At 43.8% G+C, this 14,353-nt stretch overlaps 1 protein-coding gene across 1 annotated transcript in view; it reads right to left on the bottom strand.

Moving 5' to 3' along the window:
* chd7 (chromodomain helicase DNA binding protein 7) overlaps positions 1–14,353 on the bottom strand; it is an 86,804-nt gene that overhangs the window by 50,850 nt on the left and 21,601 nt on the right. Inside the window, exons 2-3 of the mRNA XM_007565107.2 lie at positions 8,787–10,317; positions 6,866–7,200 (exon numbers count right to left, since the gene is read on the bottom strand). Coding sequence (XP_007565169.1) covers positions 6,866–7,200; positions 8,787–10,221 — 1,770 coding nt within the window. The 5' untranslated portion in view covers positions 10,222–10,317. The remainder of the gene's footprint in view (positions 1–6,865; positions 7,201–8,786; positions 10,318–14,353) is intronic.

The following is a 14,353-nucleotide window of genomic DNA, read 5'->3' as shown; positions in this document are numbered from 1 at the left end:
TGTCAATCCAGCCTGTCAGTCAATACTGATGGATTGAAAGGTGGCGGTTGAATCAGTCAGTAATGGCAGCCAACAGAGCAGAGGGGTAAAAGGGGATCATCTTTCTATCCATCCATGAGCACGGCTGCCATCTCCTCCCCATCCTTGACTCCCTGTTGCTACAGTTTCCGCCTTCTTCCCCCCTCCGCCACCCTCCCCCCCGCCTCGTCCTCCAGCAGGCTAACCTTAGTAAACAAACCGGCTGACACCTCATTTTTCCTCTCTCCTGTAGACTAATCTCGGTGCTCCTTCTTCCTGCACCTCCTCTTTGCTCCCAAGTAAGCTTTTGGTGACAGGAAACTGGTTACCAGCTGTTGGGAGCCTCTCCAGCTGCCTCTCCTCTCCCCCTCCTCCTCTTCTCTCCCTCCCTGCCTCCCTCCCGCTTTCTCTCTCTCCAGCTGCTCAGGGTCCCAGTAGCAGATGGGAAATCAGGCATCATGACACGAATAAATTATCTCCATACTTCAAAAAGGCACAGCGAGGGAGAATGTGTGTGTGCGCGCGCCGTAGCACAGCCAGAGACACTATGCCTTTGAGAGTCCGTTGGTGTGCATGTATAACACATGCGCTTTTCTTTTTCCTTTACGCGTGTGTGAGCATCAGCAAGTTTCTCTCTCCACACACACACACACACACACACACACACACACACACAACCACACACATATATACACTATAGTTTATTCACATGGAGGAGGAAAGAGTTGGGATGCCATCGCTGAAAGTTCACTTCCATCAGAAGAATGCTAATGTACACACAACCCCAGAAGTGCTGCAAGGTCACACATCACACAACCCCCCCACAAACACCTGCTGACACACACGTAAACTGAGCCATTTAGACGCACAAATCTGGGGGAAGGGAGGGTAAACCAGAGGAGTGAGGGATAGAGAGACGGTAGCGGAAAAAGAGAGAGAGAGAGAGAGAGAGATGGTGAGATGCAGTGCCAAGAGATAAATCTGTCCTCCTGCCAAGCTTCTTAGGTAATCAATCACAGGAATGACAATGGAGATGCACGGTGTGTACACAATGGCGCGCGCATGCGCACACACACACATATACACACACACACCTCACTGCTGCGTCAGGTTTGGTGTTCTGCAGTATGAATTTAACATGTCGATATTTTAAAGCATCTCCAACCAAAAAAGGGCCATTATATTGTCCAAAACAAGTTGAAAAACAAGCGGTGACTCATAGAACTGAAGAAAAGATCCAAACTAAACACCAAAGATGCTCAGGTGCAACTACGGTACGGGTCATGAAATCCATCTATTGTCTAATTATTCAGCACCAGACTTTTCTGACATCCGCTGACTTCTGTTTGGTTGTAATTCAGCTACGTATTGCTTAAGTAATATGTCAAACAACTTGCCTACTTAATAAACCATGTTCAGGGGGAACAAAAGCAAAATAGTTTCAGCCGTAGTCAAAACTTCGCTGCACGCGGCATCTGGGATGATAAAACAAGCACATCATTTGACTATCTTATAAAGTCCAAAGGTCTCCCATTACCATGCCGCCAGGAAATGCTGTACAGCATCAGGTGGACTTTCTCCCTAGCATTAAATCCCTTACATATAGTGACGACTGCCATTTATGAAACTTAAAGCTGTAACGAAAGCTTTCATTGCTCCGATAAAAACCACTGGCATAAACCAGACCATCTAATGCTCCAATCTAATGCATCTTCTTATAAATGGGATATTTAACTATGTATATTCAGAATTTGCTTTAAAAAAGTTAGTTGTGTAGCAAACATCAAGACTAACGTCTGGAAAAAAGGATTTCTATTAAAGGACATTAGGGGGTATAATGCGTAATCCAACTTTTTTTTTTAAGAGTTATATGTTATGTCATTCGCTCAAACACATTCCAGGATTGCTGCTTAGACCCATTCATGCATGTTTTGGGAATCCTTGAATCTCCTTTGACAGCTTTAATGCCTGCTCATGCAAAGCTACTCTAGACTAGCGGCAGCAGTCTAGAGGAGCAAACGCCTGGTGTAACTACTAAGCTCGTCATACAAATTACAACACTTTTAAGAATGGCTACCGACGACAAGGAGAAGCATTGTTGTGTTTACAGGTTAATTACATGATGCATTCAATTGGTAGAAACACAAAGGGCAGTTTATCACAAAAAAAACATACAATTGCTAATATTATTAATAGTGCTTTAACGGCATCTTCTGCTCACAAGATGAGATAATATTGGGCGATATATTGTTTGTTTTTACAAATAAATGTTTAAAACTTCAAATTGTGTATTGAAACCATTTTGTGGAATCACCTAGTACAGATTTGATCATTAAAAGCTTGCTCAGACTGTTCAGCCTCATGCTGATGGGATGCTTGAAAGCAGATGAGCCGATAGGACCCATGCATGTATCTCTATTTTTCTTGATTTGTTGTCCAATAGTACTCACTGATATATTTGCAGTTTTTTGCTACAGCGTCTTAAGAGGCAGTAATGCACTGAATTATACGCTTTCTCCTCAAAGTAGAAGAAAGAAAAGAGGGGAAAAAAGTGATTTCTCAGAGTATTTTTGAAGTTCTGGGTTCTTGTTTTCCCCGAGGTATGAATTATCCTAATGGGTGAAACCAGAAAACCTGTCCTGGCTGTATTTAATGAAAATATGCATCGTCACTAGAAACCAAGCAGTATCAGTGGAGCAAATGTAAACCCGTTGAAGTGTGCTCTGTTAATTAGCTGATTTAAACTTGAACTACGAAAAGTAAAGGAAAAAAAAAAAAAACAACAGTCATGATCTTACCCCATAGTTTCTGTGGGGAATGCTAAGTGGCACAATTTGAAAGGGAGTATTATCACTGCAGTCAGTGCGGTCGGGGCTGCAAGCAATAACCTAGCAGACGTTAGTGGGCAGATGACACAGGCTTTGCCATCCAGGTATAAATTGTTAATTATAACCATCACCTAGAGATGTGAAGGAGGGGACGCCTCACTGAAAATCTCACACACCCCATCATTAGGTTAGATTCATGCCCCAAATGTGGGTTAAACACTCTTTAATCCTGGAGAGGACTTATAACGCACACAAGCTTGCGAGCCCTTTAAAGAGTTGTCAGCAACCGCTAGTTACAAGATGTAAAGACGTAGACTGGCTGCAACACTAATGTTGATGATCTACATTTATAGCAAAGTTTAAACGTGATTGGTTGAATGTCTCTGCAGTTGTTGTCCTTTCCTTTCTGAAGATTTGACCTCCGAATGTTTTACCAGCCGGAAAAATAAAGTGAGCCATGTGTTTACAGAATAAATAGCAATCAGAAGCTTCCAATATTTTTTTATTAAAACATTATGTGCAGCTGGCCAATATGTATGTTGGGGGGGAAAAAATAAATACATTCTAGGTAGTGCTCAGTCCTCTTCACTGCACTTCCTGTTCAATACATATTAAAGCTCCCCCCTAGCCTAGCAGGTGATCTAAAATTACTAACAAAAACATGATGAAATTGGAAATTTTGTGTCCAGCTGCTCAAGTGCACCTCATAACAAGATTCAGTTAAAGCGATCTACTGCGGATATTCACAGAGCCATTTATTTTTGTTGAACACATTGTTTTAGAAAGAGCAAACATGACATTTAGAGAGAACACAGGCAGGAGGAAGAATCCAGAGCACAATTTGCTTTAATTTGCCAAAACGCTCAACAAAACTAGCAGAATGAGTAAATTAATTTGAGAAAAACTGAAAATCAGAACAAGATGTGCCCGAACGCAGAAAAGCGTTTGCATGAAGCTGGAGAATCTTAGCGAGCTAAATAGCATAACAGCTCTCTGACTGTGAGATGAGTAGGGGGGGGAGGGGCGAGACAAGCATGTTATATGTCAACCGGAGTGCTGCACGCAACATTGTGTGTGTATGTGTGTGCGAGTTGTAGAATAAAGGTCACAGCACAGCATTCTGCCGGAGCTGTGACCTTGAGATGCTGACGAAGGCCCGCGTGCGTGTGTGTGTGCGTGCGTGTGTAATAACCATGCTTAGTGAACAGATGGAGCTTAGAGTACCAGACATGCAGTCATCATGACTGACTGACTGACTGACCGACCAGCTTGGTGCGTGTGTGTGTGTATAGCTCTTTCTAACAAGTGCATCATGAGATGAACTCCCTTTCTGTGCCACACACACCCCCTCCTCAACTCCTCTAGTGAGGCTCTCCTATTTCTCTAGGCAATTCACCATCCTATTCTGGACCAAACTATCAATGCTTGTGTGTGTGTGTGTGTGTGTGTGTGTGTGTGTGTCAACAGGGGAAGCGGGGGACGGCAGCTTAAGTCGGGACGGAGCACGCGGCGCGCCCAGGCGAGAAGTGGGGCTCACCAGTCAACCTGGCATCTAGGTCAGGAGTCCTGGATAAATTAAGTGTGACGGCTGAAATGTCAACCACGGAACGCGGCAAACGCCGTCTTGGAGATGGGGAGCGCTAGGCGAGGGTAGGGAAGCAGAGGGAAGAGAAAGAGGGGACTAGCTCTGTTTGTGTGGCCACAGGGCTGCTATTGTGCATGAATGGGTCAGTGGAGAAAGGGGGCTTTGAGCAACAAAACAAGCTAATGGAAGGCGAGGGGCACGTGACGCGGGCGACTCCAACACACAAATGTGACTATTGGAAATGAGAACTTCTCCCCACCGGCCCTCCTCTCTTTTTCCAAGGATCCTGTGCTCCTCATCAGATGCACTGTGTCTTCCCCAAAACATTTTCCCCATGGAAGTGAATCTGTCAGAATCTGCATGTTTCAACAATTCACATGTAAGATTTCTTAAGACCATTATGAATAAAATTCAAGACCTATATCTCCTAGTAAGAAATGTACAAATGTCATCCAGCCCAGTGGCGATAAATTTGATCTTTCCCACGAAAAAAAGTCAGACGGCTAGTGAGGTACGTTAGCAGCTAGTTAGCGGTAGCTTCAGCCCTCTCGAGTCACAGAATGCAATGAGTGTGACTCAAACTTTTGCCTGACAGAAAAGTCCCAAGAGTGAACAAAATCCCATAGAATACATCAGATTAAATAGTCTCGTCTTGACAAAAGTTATGCATCTTTTGCTGCAATACATAAATTAATAAAAAAAGAGGTGGCAAGTTTCATTTTGCCAAAATGACTTTTGGCAATAAAAGTCTTAGGACATAATTTTAGGAAGGTGATACTATTTAAGGCAAACTTGCTCTATCAACGTGGATTGAAGACATTTTAAGATAAATGAATTTAAGACCTTTGAAGACTTCTGGGACCCCGTGTCTCCGAAGTTTCCATTTCACCAAGTGTGCATATTTCAAAGTGACGTCCAAAATCTGGCCGTTTATGGAAACTACAACTAATGGTGAGATGATCACATTCCTCCTGCGAAAGTATGTTGCCACTTCAACGACTTAATACATCCGAGATGAACTACAGCTATTATAGGATGTAAATCTGTTAAAACTGCAGATTTACAGTGAAAACAGTGAAGTCAGACCAACAGCCTTAATAGGATTCCTTGGTAGCAGTTGTGATTTAAATGCTAAAGAAGGCTGGTACAGACTGAGAAAATGGGAAATCTTAATGCCGTTTACAATGTACGGAAAAGAGAAAAATGGGTTCCTGTAGAGATAAAACGTTGCTTTTCAGTAACGCAAGTTTAACTGTGTTTATGTTGAATACATAAATACACCAAGGTTAGCTGCTTCTTTAAAGTATTTGGATGTAATTGCCCTAAAGCTGTGATAATTAACATAAGTTACTGGGTGTGCAGGTTGGTAGGGAAAATAAACCACACCAAATAATCCTGCTGTACAATTTGAAGTTAATGGGAAATATGAATCTTCAACCAGGTTAAACAGGGAGAAGGCTAATTTACACCCTTCGTATGAAGATACGAAAAGAACTAGCACTTTGATCTGCCTTGTTGATGAAAAAGTGCTATATAAATAAAACTACTTCTACTATTATCAACCAACCAGAGCAGTAGTCTGGGATACATTTCTACTACTGGCCCTGGTTCCTGTAGGAGGAGAATGCCCCAAGAAAGCTGCCCTGATTCCTGGAGAAGATTCCAGCAGTGAAATCAAGTTGTCCCACTCCTTCACCTCAGTTTCACAGCCAATTTTACAACCTTCTAAAATCTTACCAGACATTTATTTCATCTTATAAACCATCTGCCTTTTCTGCCCATCTCTCTGTACTTCTCGCTACACAGCATTAGGTCAGTGATGATATCCCTGAAGTGGATAAGACAAACAGTGAGAAAGACAGACAAGTGGAGAGAGAGCGGAAAGAGAGGAGACGGGGAAGGGGGGGGAGACAGGAAGGGAGGTTTCCTCTATAGAAGGTGGGGAGGGGGAGGAGAGTGGGACCAAGAGCGAGGAGAGATTATTCTGGTGGCGCCTCTGTGCGCGTGCCTGTGTGCATGTGTGTGTTGCACACGCGTCTCAGGATATGCAGCTCACAGGAAGCAAACAGCTGCAAGAATCCATTTCCCCCCCCCCATACATATACACACACACACACACTCACGGAAATACAACCACACACAGGGCAGACACCGGCACACACAAAGGGCAAAAACACACACAAAACCCCAATGATCCAGTACCCGATACACCGCTGCGTTTTCAAATGTCATGTACACACACACACACGTTTATGAACATGCGCACACACTTCCCTTAGACTCCAAAAACATACACACAATTTCCCCACCCACATGAAAAATAAACATTCACATGAAAAACACCCACACACAAAAACAAATGCGCATAGTCTTGATCTCTCTCACACTCGCAGTTTCGCTACCACATCAAAGTGTTCGTTTGATGGAGACTCACCTGTATGTGAGGCACTTTCTGTGGGGTAAGAGGGGGTGAGGAGAGTGGGTGGGGGGCAGATGGCTGAGGTGCCCATGGGTGGGAGGCCTGGCTGGGAGGAGGGGGCGTGCTTTGCAGGTGGTGGGGGTGTGGGGGCAGATGCGTGTGCTGCGTCTGAGTGTTCTGGGCAGGTGGAGCTAAGCCCTGGTTAGGGGCAGGGGCTCCGTGTTGACCAATAGGCGGACCCTGGAACCCCATAGGAGCAGACGGCATGGGCTGCCCACCTCGAGAGGCCTGCTGCTGGGCCTGGAGCAGGCGCTGGTCCCCCCCCTGGCTGACTGAGGCTTCATGAGGCCCTGGAAAGAGAAACCAAAGATGACGGATTATTATAGTGGTGACAGCAATACAGTTATAGGAGTTCCTCACGGCTTAGTCTTAGTACCACTCCCATTTATTATCTCTCAACAGGAATGGTTCCAGTAAAACGTTTCATTTTTATTCTGATGGCACAGTTAACCTTTGGACAGTGTCCAGACAAAATCTGGGTCATATTTTTTCACTGGTTTTTTAGATTTTAAATGTTGAATTTGTCTCCTACTGCAAATTGCTGGGCTTTTTTTCTGGGAAAAAAAATATAGATTTTGGACTAAGATGCAGATGAAAACTCTTAACAGATATACATTTTTTTAAATTCAATTCTTCAGACTTGATGGAGAAAAATTTACTTCTTTGCTGGCTTTGGTGATATGATTAAAGACTCACAAAGTTTAGAGATTTAAGCCACTTACATAAGGCATTGATACATTGCAATATATCAATGCATTTCAAATAATCATATCTACACTAATCAAAAAGTCAAAATAAGGTTAAATCCTGTTCTCCTGGTCCATTAAAATAAAACCCCTTGTTTATGGGGAAAAAAGAAGAGGAAAAAATAATTTTAAGAGTTTGTATCCCAGTAGAAACTTGGCCTTTTTTCTTCTTGTAGCTACATTTAAACCTTTACTTGTTACAATGTGGTTTATATGCATCTTTCTTCTTAAAACCGCCAGTATGCATCATGGAGGTTTAAGATTCATTACAAATTTCAAAAGACACAAACATCACTATAGATTTGTGTTTGATGGTTAGACTTTCCATTCATATTTTAATCTGCAAGGCCATTTTGGGTCGCCAGCCTTCACAACTTTAGTTTATTCAATTGTTTACTCATCTAGACAGTTCAGAAGGCTACAGTCACACGTTTCCTTGGTTTCTGCACCAAAGCGCCATGAAGAGCTAGGTTGCGCTCACAGAATGACCTGAAAATGAAGGCTATCGTCTCTTTTTGAGCATTTTTAAGGACTTCTGATTCACTGAGGCGGCAAAGTTTGTCTGTAAAGAACAGACTTTTTTTTTTTCCTCTTATAAAGCAGATTTTATGTGTGTATGGTCAGACTGTAATTCATCCTGTCTTGGTCTTCTCTCCCTTCTGTCCTGGAACGGACACATATATAAAAAGAAAATTATATATTTCAATGACTTAAAAATATAACCAGTTAAAGTATCTGCAAAGAATATAGGAAACATTTGGGGAAAAGTTGGAAGAAAACGTGCACAGTCTTGTAAAATTTCTACAAGCCTCATCTTTGATCCTAAGCAAGATCCCACAACTCCCCAAAATATAGCACCTTCTGACTCTTTGATCAGAGCACTGAGCTTTGGGGGGGAAAAAAAAGTTAATCCATTAAATCTGTGCGTTGTTTCTAAATATACCAGCAATGTCTCCTTATTTCCACCGCCTTAATAAAATGAGCGTGAACAGAAACTCTCACCGGAACCAGCATGGTGCCAAATGTTCTCAACCATCTGTTTAATAAAAAGAAACTTCACCAGCCTTGTTTTGTATTTAGACTCTACAGTTGGTGTATGAGTGTAAATATGAAGTTTGACGGCTGCTTACCTTGTGGTTGCTGGAGCCGAGTCGGCCCGATTTGTGGTCCACGCTGAGGCCCCATGCCAGGATAAATTTGCCCTGCACTGGGAGGCATGTTGTGGGGCTGCTGGTGTTGTGGGTGTGCTGCAGATAGAGAGGTCTGGGGAGTTCTCTGTGCATGGGCCATAGCGCTGGGCGGAGAATGCATTGCTGTGTATCCTGCGATATCCGGAGGCCCGGCTAGTCCTGCGCTGGGGGGTCTTCCTTGCTGAGGAGGAGGAGTCGGGGTTCCCAGAACCCGCATTGGGGACATAGACGACGGAGAGGGGTAAGATCCCTGAGCTGGGGCGGTAAGGTGGGACTGGGGTTGGTTTGGAGGTTGGGGAAGATTCGGGGGGTGGTTTAGGGGGTGCATAGGCTGGCCTTGCTGCCCTGCCTGCTGCTGCATTGAGGCAGAGTGGGGCTGGTGGGGTGGAACAGAGGGGTATCGTTGTCCCTGTTGCCCCGGTGCTGAGCTCACTCCCTGGTTGAACCTCTGGCCCAGCTGCCCTGCTCCCATGGCCTGACTGGTGTTAGCGCTGACGTTAGCATTAGCCCCCTGGCCCATCCCAGGCCCCATGGCAGCATACTGGGGCTGATAGCCAGGGTACTGAGCACCCCCGAACGGTGCCATGCCCTGTTGGTGCTGGTGTGGAGGTTGTCTAGAAGGGGAGTGTGGGTATCGAGGTGCGTGGCCCATGTTGGGATAGTTCTGGGGCTGCGGCTGAGGCTGTCTCATCTGGACTCCACCCATCCCAACATGTCCTAAGTAGTGAGATGGGTCCTGAGCTGGAACAGGGGCCATGCTCTGTGAAGGGTAGTGTTGATTCATGCGCGCTGCACCGGATGTAGGAGGACCCTGCATGCCAGCGTAGTTGCCTTGAGACATTTGGTAGCTTCCCATCTGGTTGGGACCAGCCCCTGATGGTGCTGAAGCCTGCTGATACACAGATCTGCTCTGCTGCTGTGGGCCCCAAACTCCGCCCCCGCCTCCTCCTGCTGCCCCAGCATCGCCCTGGTACCCGTGGTGAGTGTTGCTAGAGTTAGCTGGGTTGTTGTGGTAGTGGGAGGTCATGCCGTTCATGGCCGTGTTCACATTCGGCGAGCCCTGGCTGGGACCGTTCTGGGCCATCATCCGTCCTCCGGGGGCACCTGCTTGATCGTAGCCTGTATACGGGCTGTGCTCATACATCTGCCCCAGTTTGGACTGCCCCGGTCCGGCCCCGGTGCCGTGAAGCATCCCTTGGTGGTAAGCCCTGGTTCCCTGGTGCTCGTGGTTCAGAGACGGGTTTGTGGGCGGGGCGAGTGGGTTGGCTGGGCCAGCCGTTGACTGCGAGGGGAAGCAGTCACCCAAAGGATCCAATTCGTCCGAGAACAACCCTGCATCGTCACCAAAGAGGCTCAACATCCCTGGGTCCGCCATGGCTGGGTGGTGGGCCCACAGATGGGAGGTGTGCTGTGAAGTGAAGAGCTAACCACTAATTTGAAGCGTTCCACTCCATCGTCCTCATTAAGGTTCCTGGAGAAACAGAAAGAGAAAATAAGACATTAGTGGAAATATTCATAACAGCAAAGAGCAGATGTAGGTTTTTGCTTTGTGTTTTTTGGTATTCCACCTGCCGATTACCAATCAGACCCCATCAAAGGATATCTAGCCATTTCCTTTGCTCTGATCTTTCACAGACTGATAAAAGCATTTTTGGTAAATATTGCTACTTTGCCAAAAGTTTTGCAGCATGTTTAAAGTGATCTTAAATAAAATCAAATCGTGTTTTAAATTTGAAATTAAAATTGACAGTGTAGCATTTCTCTAAATCACTTTCCTTACATGAAAACAAACGTGGAGTCGCAGCATTCAGTTTCTATGCTCCTCAAATCTTCAACAAACTTCCAGAAAACTGCAAAAACAGCCAAAACACCGAGTTCCTTTAAACTAACAAATGTTTAGAGTTGCCTTTGATTCATAATAACAGATACATCAATAAATTTGATGATGATTTGACAAAACCTTCATTGCTTCTTTGATAATTTGTTGAAGTATTATGTTTTTATGGTGTAAAGCACTCTGAACTGCCTTATTGCTGAAATGTATTCTAATAAAGTTCACTTATGGGGTATTTTAAAGAATTCACTCTGAACACTTTCTAATTTTTCCAACCCTAGAAGTTTCAAAGATGACCAAACTTAATTATATGCAACCACAACAACAGGGGGTCAGAGATGGGGGAGGGAGGAAAACTAACCTCCACACCAGGAGAGAGACTCATTTCGCATTAGCGTCCCCCGCACCCTGCCCCCCAAACTCCAATTCACAACTAAACAAAGGAACTTCTTTTCTTTGCTAACACACACTTGGAGTCACCGAGTGTGTGTGTTTCTTTTTTTTTATCAGTGTGCGTTAGAACAAAGGGCCGAGCAGATGCAGCTCTGTTTGAACAGCAGCAGCTGCCATCCAGCCAGGAATCAGCCAGCCACCGGGGCAGACAGACTTTACGTAAACCAGTCAGTCACTACTTAGTTACTCGCATGGCAGCCCATTCAATAACTATTCAGGCAGATGTTTCAAGACAACAGAACTAACCACCTGCTTGCTTTTTTCTTTTCTTTTTTTTTTTTGAGGCTTAAGACCCCCGCTTCTCCTAGAGAGCAAACAGGAAAACGCACTCGGGACGTATATGTTGGTGAAAAACGAGCCGTGTTAAAATTAGAACGACCGATATGAATTTAATTGTCATCCTACTGATTCGGTAGCCCACGCAACATCCCATTCTGCGTGAGCGAGAGGGCGAGGGTAGGTGGATTGAAGCATGCATCAGTGAGTTTGAGTAGTGGAGAGCAGGACAGGGAGGAGGTGGGGGGAGGTTTGCTTGTTGCTTCTATGCGGTGCAAAAACAACACCCGAGCCAACTTGTACCGCTGCTACGGTTTCCCTCCCCCTTGCACCTCGTTTCTTTCTTCCTCCACAATTCTTCCCTCCCACCCACCATTTTTTTCCCCTCAGCCACTTATGGGTTCATTACAGAGCGCAGCAGGTATCAGGGACCAAACCCTCATTATTTCCCCAAACAGAGTGGGCAAACATTAGTAAAGTTTCCCTTATCGATAAATATAATGTGCCTGAATGTAATTATGCCCCCGTGCAAAATCCGTTCTCTCACATTATGTGTTGCAGCAGCAGCAGCACAGAGTTATTCTGAGGCAGCTGTTTTAGAGAAGAGCTAGCAGGAAGCTAACAGCTAAGCTCGTCTCTTATGTCTGCTGACATATTTTAATGTTTGAATTGGCCAAAAAAATAAAAAGGTACTCAACAACAATGCAAAATCTCTCAATATGCTAAGAAGACAAAGGAAGAAACCTGATGCTATTAAATTTTTAATTAGCGTCACTATTTCAGTAATGCTTGAAATTTAATAGAAAGCAGTTAATCTAACTTTAAGTCAGACATGCTGTAGAGTACCTTTAGTCTTTCAACTCATTTAAACGTCCAAAAAGGCTAATTCAGTAAGCTACATTACATCAGACTGAGAAGTCAGACTAAAAAAAAAACAAGATTCTCCTTGAGGATTTTACAGTGCCAGGTGAGCTTTTACTTCTGTTGTGTAAACAGAATGAACAAGTCTTTTCCAGCATTACTTCATGAACCCAAAACAAGCCGCGTTTGATTTTATATGCTCAGTAACTGAAAGATATCCAAAGACACGCACAGATATATATTTGACATTGCTTCAAAAGAAAGCTTCACTAACCCGAATGCATAAGTCCTTTCCGAATTCTAAAGTGTAGTAAATCCGACATTCAACAAGTTTTATTTTGCTTGGGAGAAAGAGGAGCTCAATCTGGCAGAAATAAAAACCAAGAGCTGACTCTTTCATATACGTCGTTGATTTTAGTTTTTGTGAAATGCTTTCTAACATGTGGCAGTATCAGGTCAAGTTGAACCGAATAATTTTTCTGTATGTGTGCATAAGATGATGGCTAGGAAAAGAACAGAGGAGGACTGGGGAGTGGCCCGTACCAGTTTCTTGTCTCCATATTCATTTCATCAAATTATGGACACCAGACAATAGTGTTTACAGTAACTTAGGAAATGCTACTGCAAAATTAATGTGCACAATATCAATATCACAAAGGGATATTTAGACGCAGGATCTGGATGTCAACAAGATATCAAGTGTCTAGCATTCCGACTCTGCACTTCAATCCTATGTCTGGTTCAACCATAAAATCAAAATGCATAATGATAGATGACGGTGAGTGGGATGCTAAAGCTCACAGAAAGTGATGGGATCAAATATGTTGAGAATGTGGGTTAACTGGGACCAATATTGACATGGCAAGATAATATCACAACTATACATTGTGCAAATAGCACAATATAGATGTTAATGTTTCTAGGCTCAAATGATTTGGTCCAAAATGAACATTTTTCTCCAAGATCCAGGTTGCAGAGTCAAACCTGTAACTGGAAAATCAACAGGTTTTACAGCTAACCAGAGACATTTCTACAGATAAAAATACAACCATAAAGTGATTACAATGCATCTATTTAATAAACAAGAGCAATGGTTCTTAGGTTTTAGTTCTTTTTTTTTTTATTTTAGCTAAAATAAAAAAAGAATCGTGGTAGAGCGTTGATTCCCAACACTGCTCCTCATGAATCACTGTCCTGAAAGTTTTCAGCATCTCCTCGCACACCTGGCTTAACTGAATGGGTGATTAACAGGCTTCTGCCGCACTTCATTCATGCCATCATTGGAATACGGTAAGGTGGAATAAGGATGCATCTAAAACATGAAGGATAGTGGTCACCGACAACCAGGCTTGGGAAACACTCTGGTACCAAAGTTGACAAAGTTATGGTGATGGTAGCCTCTTTCACAAAACATTTCCATCAAAGCTCTCAATACAGAGACATTCCATGAAGCTGTGAGTTTTGAAAAATTAAGCCGGCAGCTCTGGATGAACATATCGTGGACATATCGTCATTGCTGTATCAGCGTGAAGTACTGATGCCATAAAGGACTATTTGGAGTACGATAATTGTTGGATAATATATAAACTTGCATTTTACATAATGTAATGATTTAGCAGAGTATCATGGCAGCAAAGACTCAATGGAATGATGGCATTGTCCAAAATGCTAAAAGTCACAGATTGATTATCATTATTCTGAGCCCTGGACTACAGAGTGTCTCGCGATAAAGATGTTGGTGGACAGACTCAGTTTAGCCGTCCCATTACTAGCTTCAAATTTTGATGATGTATCTCACATTCTTGCCATTCTCATCTGAAATGATATTTGAGTCTTGTTTTCAATACTAATGTGAGCTAGTCGACCAAACGTCACGTCATCATCGCTACATCACCCCTTCGACCCACAAAACTGGACTGCCCAAATACGAGTCAGCTGATATGGGCGTGTGACCACCTCACTTAGAGAGTCGGAGGCATAACGGAGGTGGGTCGTTCTTAAATCACATGGAGTCAGGGGGAAAAAAGGTCTTTAATCCAGCCTACAGGTATGGAAGAGGGTCTTGAATAAAGAACAGTTTAAA

This window comes from Poecilia formosa, unplaced genomic scaffold (assembly GCF_000485575.1).
Source record: "Poecilia formosa unplaced genomic scaffold, Poecilia_formosa-5.1.2 Scaffold172, whole genome shotgun sequence".
NCBI lineage: Eukaryota > Metazoa > Chordata > Actinopteri > Cyprinodontiformes > Poeciliidae > Poecilia > Poecilia formosa.
This window is presented reverse-complemented; position numbering and strand designations above follow the sequence as displayed.